Source organism: Apium graveolens, chromosome 8 (assembly GCF_009905375.1).
Source record: "Apium graveolens cultivar Ventura chromosome 8, ASM990537v1, whole genome shotgun sequence".
NCBI classification, from domain to species: domain Eukaryota; kingdom Viridiplantae; phylum Streptophyta; class Magnoliopsida; order Apiales; family Apiaceae; genus Apium; species Apium graveolens.
Window position 1 is genome coordinate 123,077,389 of NC_133654.1, and position 6,000 is coordinate 123,083,388.

Genomic DNA, 6,000 nt, shown 5'->3' on the forward strand with positions numbered 1-6,000 from the left:
GAACCGAATTAATTAAATTACGGTATTAGGAAAGGTAGTACAAATATTAATTCTTTAGTGGATTGAATTAATATTTAATTACATTGGGCTAGGCTCAAGATGTAATTAGAAGGCCCAACCTAATTATCCATGGTCCCTATTGTAGCCTATATATATTTTTATTCTCTTCTTGCTTGGAAATTGTGTGAAAACATATTGTAGCCACCAAGGAGCAAGAAGAGAGGATAACTTGAGAAGACGGAGGCCACACTTCGCTCAAGGGAATTTGGGAATACAATAGAAGAGCGTAGAATCAACCATTAACAAGGTAATGCTCTTTTCGTAATCTTTATCGTAAAACGTAGTAACACCCTAAGTCCGTGGTTTCTAATATTAATTATTAGATTAGAGGTGTGTGAGTCCTCATTTCCTAACCCCGAGATTGAGGGCGTCACAACGGATGTGCCTAACAGCATTCATCCGTTGATATTCACAACTGCTATTTTGACGGATGTCTCTCATCCATTGAACGTCTCTACACAACCTGATATTTCCAAAATCTTGATAAGTGTAGCTAACTTAGTGGTTTTACCATCACTATTAGGATTAAGGGAAGGGAGTGATATGAGTGAGAGGCTGGGTTGTTCCCAGGCAAAAGAAGAGGAAAAGAGTGAACACATGCATGCTATTTCTTCCAGCATGACAACAGTGAGTGAGAGGAATCCCACCTTAGATGGTGAAGGTGAGGGTGTGAGGGTGGGGAGCCAAGGGGAGCCCTTGATGCAAGAAAAGAGAGCAAATGAGAGAAAAGCAGGTACAAAAGAATGGGAAGATCCCACTACTAGTGAGTTAATAGATGTGAATGAAGCTGGATAAAAAAAACTATTTCAGCAAGAATATCAAGTTGTTCTAGATTCTGTTTCTTTTGATGTTGAGACATTTACTCACCCTGTTCCAGCATATAAGATTCTAGCTAAATAGGGCAATGAGGATGGTGAGAAGACTCTGAACTTGGTGCACATTACAGCCTCTATGTTAAGGGCAAATGATGAAATCAATTCTCTTCCACCTACAGTTGGTGATGACTTTGACTATCCTTCTGGCGCATCTGGTGGTTCTATTAGGGATGACTCTCTTGGAGAGGATGCTGAAGAGGTAGGCAGGAACATAGAGGGAGATGCAAAAACTCCAGCTTGGATGTTCACAAAAGACTGCAACTATCATCATTTCAAATCCACCTTGTTCAACCTTATTTATCAAACCCAAGCTGCCATACAAGCCACCAACAATTCCAGAACATGATCTGGGACATTTCCTTTACTACTCAAACCCACATCTGGTTTTATCTCATCAAATTTCCAATCTTAGTATCATGAAGATTCCTCCCTATAGCAAACTTCCCACAACCTACCTTCAAAATTAAATTTACCATTTAAGCCTTCATTAACAAAAGTGGCGGTCTTTAAAACTGGTAGTTTAAAAGCAAATTCATTGTCAATATCACTCGTCACTCCTAATAATTCACCCCATTTTGATGCTAAGTTGCTGAAAGTACCAGTGCTCCACAGGTTTAAAGGCAAACCAAAACACTTAATATAAGCTATTCTATGAATAACAATATTTTTCGAATTTGCCTCGACACAAGTCAAGAAACCCAATCCCAATTCCTCAATATCAACTGCATCAAAAGATGCTTGATCTATTTTTTCCAGGTAGTCACAACCATACTTCTTTCAATCTCCTAAAGACATGCTAATTTTTGACTACTGAAAAAATTGGACCAATTGAGGAAACATCCACTTCATTCACGCTATTTGATTTTAATTCCAGCTACACTAGCATTTGCTTTTACCTCCCTCTTACTATGCTTAACTTTATTTGGACCTTTGTTAGTGGATAACTCACACTACACTTGAGAATATTATCCATCATTTTTTTCCAAGTATAAGCTCTAACAATTTTCTAGCCTTTTCGCTGGTTTCTGCTTTTAGAAAACCAAAGCTCCTACCATATTTTTATCCTTCTTTTTAGGTAAAATGATATCCTTGATCAAACCTAGTTTTTTGAAGAAGGTCCAGATGCCTTTAGCCAAAGCATTTGTGGGAAGATTTGAGACGAAAACCGTGTCAACCTCAAATTTTTTAGGATTAGAAGGCATCTCATTTACTTTAGAAACAGTGATGTTTGTACTAGAGTCAGATGCCTTCTTACATTTCATTTCTGATTTTCCCCACTCGTTATTTGATCTCTTACATCTCTTCTACAATGATTTAAGTTCTTTGATATCACGAGCCGCTTTTAGGGTGCCATTATAGATATGATTAAGCGCTATCTTTATTCCTTCATCATCTCCATTCACGATCATCTTCAGAACATTAGGGTGAACAAGTTCTTTATTTGCCCAACTGAAATTTTTCAATAACTCATCATTTTCTCTAGCTTTATGAGCATTAAAAATCTTGTTTTCAGGAGCGTTGGAGTTGATCACCAACCTATTTGCCATCTCTCACCATCCATTATTCATGAGGAAATGCCTACCAGAACAGAGCGCCTCCTCATCCCCATCTAAGCATTTTATCAATAGTCCCTTACCAATTTTTGTCTTTAGATATTTATTCTAGCACGAGCTAGATTGAGCAATCTCAGATTCTCTTTAGCAAGTGGTGAAGCTAACTACTTTTCCAATAAGAACTAGTAACTCATGACCTCATTTCTTTGTTGTTTTTTAGTCAGAATATTTAAATCTCTAATATTTATGGCAAAAGAAATGTGGATCATTGTATATTCTTATTTGAGCTAAATGGATTTGCGACAACTTTTGGAACTAAAATGAAAAATTATATCATCTGCCGATGTTATAAGCTGGATTTATAAGTTTTGTAAAACTTTAGATATATATGTGCTGTACAAACTCTATTCCAGGAAGTATTATTGTCCTGGCAGATCTTGATTTGGTTTAATAAAAATTTTTTGACTTCAAGAAAAGTTATATGTTCATATCACTCACTTATATGTCATTTTTCAACAAGTTTCATTTCTTAAGAAACCCCAACATACATTTCCATTTCCCAACTTTACACTACTAGAAATATGGGATCAGACATCGGTTTAGAACCGATGTTAAAAAAAATCTGAACCGATGTCTTCGCGTGTGATGTTAAATGTCATCAGCCTTTGACATCGGTTAACAGCCGATGTCTATTATAGTGCTATACATCGGTTTTAAGATTAAATGTGATGTCTTTGCAACAAATTTCAGCATATATTACACTATTTTTAGGTGAATATGAGTATATTATGAGGTATTTATCCATTAAAACGAGAAATCTACAAGCTCTAAAGTCATTTATTAAAATTCTTTTGAACAAACCGATGTGAAATGCTAGATCAGACATCGGTTAGATTAGTTTCCCGATGTGAAATGTTTGATCAGACATCGGTTATATTAGCCTCCCGATGTGAAATGATGGATAAGACATATGTGTTCTTCACGAAACCGATGTTAAATCTTTTTGTTTAACATCAGCCAATTTCTCTAACCGATGTTATTTGACTTAATATAGATTGAGTTTCTTTTCGGAACCGATGTCAAATGACTATTTCATATCATTTTTTAGTTCTTTTTCGTTTAATATTATTTTACCTGATGTCTTTTGTACATTTTTTACATCGATTTACATTAATCATTATGATGTTAATGTTCTGTAAATTGCATGCCATCCTGGTACTATTTACAGCCACAGGGAACCAATTGCATCTACAACCAAAAAAAATAAACAATGCTAACATCCCAACAAAAAACATCCAAAAACATCCAATAGAAACATAAATATAAATTGATAGAAAATTCTTTAACATTCACTACAACAAACTCAATTCGTACATATATTCAATTCTAAAATAAACATCCCAACTAAAAATAATAAAACCCAAATTCCCTAGTTATTACATCCGACATTATAAACATCTCTAATGCTTGCAAGTACCACTAACTGCATCATGATGTTGTGCAATTGCCAAAGTATCAGCTAAAACTGTCAGTTGTAGGCAGCCTGCTTGACTTCTTCCCTTAAAATGTTATAACAGTGAGTATGTGTGTGTATAGATCTGTTGGCTTCTAATCCAACCTGTGATAGTAAGAGTGGTGGTCACAGCAGATTTGTTTTATTGATTTTCATAAAAGATAGATTAAGAAGAATTATAATTACCTCTAATCAAATGCATAAGGATCAGCTGCATATGGATTCAGAGATCCTTCTGAGAACAGATCACCTATAAGAAACAGTGAACAAATCAACCGGGAACAAATTTTGCTAGAATGTCCAAATATACAGCTTCTGTTTGGAGGAAATGCTGAAGATAACCAATCAGAACTGTATAGCATTTAATACTACAAAACTAACAAAGTACATTTTATAATTTGCATCTCCGAAGTTCAAAAATGATACTGCCCCCAAGACGAATCCTCCAACTTGAGAAGTAATTGGTTGTCTAAGAGACTTTAGTGACTTATCAACTACCAAGAAGAATACACATGTCCACAAACCACAGTCATAACTTTTGTTATAGTAATTCAGTTCTTGGCTAATAACTTTTTTTGCTAGTCAATAAATTTCAAATTTGCTGACCTGACAATATTTGCAACATCATGGTCATATTCCTTTTCGTTTACTCCAACGACATATGTTGGAATATCAGCTCCTTTGGCTGGTGCAGTGATAATAACTTTCTTGGCACCTGCTTGAATGTGTTTCCCAGCACCAGGGCCATCCACAAACACACCTGTCCCCTACAATTCATATAATCCAGTTAGTAAAAAAAAGTTATGTTTTATGATAATCAGAATTTTAACAGAATATGATATCTGAAATAGGGACAGTTCCGAAATTAAATGAAAACAAATATGGTACTCTTAAATCAAACAGATACCTCGATAACAATGTCAATTCCAAGCTCTGCCCATGGAAGCTGCAGAGGGTCTCTGTTGGAGACAACCTTGATGAGCTTTCCATCAACACTGATGGTTTCATTGTCTACTTTTTGAACATCGGCCTTGAAAGTACCTAACATAGAGTCATACTTCAGCAAGTGTGATGCCTGCACTTGCAATGCAAATTAACTAGTCATCAAACTGTTAACAGATGTTACTATGCCAACTAATAAATTACCTTTCAGGAATCATCATAGTATATATTAGAACTATAAAAATACCACTCAAATTCTTGACACCACCACTGTCATTAAGAACGACGACTTCAAGTGGAGAATTTTTACGCCCATGCCAGGAGCGGAGAAAGTTTCTACCTATACGACCAAAACCATTGATTGCAACTTTCAATTTGGCAACTGTCTCTCCTTTAACAGGTGACGTTCCTGTAGTCTAATTCCAGAAAAGCAACAGAAAACATTACTGATATTGTCATTTAAGAAGAGAATTTTTATAGTCATGCATTGTCAAAATCATGGTTTGTTTTAAGTGTATGAAGGATATCAGAGAATAAATTTATTACTAACCCAAACTATAAGTATTTATGATTTGTAAATATGTACAGAATAGTCTAACCTTAGGAGTAAGTTGGGCAGCCACCACATCAAAGAAAGACCCTTCCCTAGCACTCCTAGAGTATGTAAGGGAAACACTGGATTGAAGCCCTGAAAATTCAGCTACATCGAGTCTCTACACAAAGAAAACGCAACTAAGAAATCCAGAAAACTAAAAAACAAATAATTAACTGCTTTATGCATGCTAGTAAAGTGAAAGAGAGAACCTTGGAGAAGCATTGAGTAGGGTAAAATCAAAAGTTATGACTGTGGTTTGTGGACATGTGTATCCTAAATTTGTAATTTAAGAAGGATGCACTTCCAACAACATATGCACAAAAAGAGTGAAGTGCGAGAAAATTACCTGACTCATACCAGGCAAGATAACATCTGCAAGTTCATCATTGATTGATAGAGGTAGTGCCGACATCCGGCTCATTACCTATAAGAAAAACACCATATAGACATATTTGTCTATAA

At 35.5% G+C, this 6,000-nt stretch overlaps 2 protein-coding genes across 2 annotated transcripts in view; one reads left to right on the top strand and one right to left on the bottom strand.

Moving 5' to 3' along the window:
• LOC141679956 (uncharacterized) overlaps positions 1–1,281 on the top strand; it is a 49,948-nt gene extending 48,667 nt beyond the window's left edge. Inside the window, exon 3 of the mRNA XM_074486310.1 lies at positions 1,007–1,281. Coding sequence (XP_074342411.1) covers positions 1,007–1,281 — 275 coding nt within the window. The remainder of the gene's footprint in view (positions 1–1,006) is intronic.
• A 3,298-nt stretch (positions 1,282–4,579) lies between these two features.
• On the bottom strand, positions 4,580–5,066 carry LOC141679957 (glyceraldehyde-3-phosphate dehydrogenase GAPB, chloroplastic-like). The gene is made up of 2 exons (XM_074486311.1): positions 4,909–5,066; positions 4,580–4,768 (listed from the first exon to the last, which is right to left on the bottom strand). Exons 1-2 carry the CDS (start codon positions 5,047–5,049, stop codon positions 4,580–4,582), a joined length of 330 nt encoding a protein of 109 aa, XP_074342412.1. The 5' UTR covers positions 5,050–5,066.
• Between the last annotated feature and the right edge of the window lie 934 nt (positions 5,067–6,000).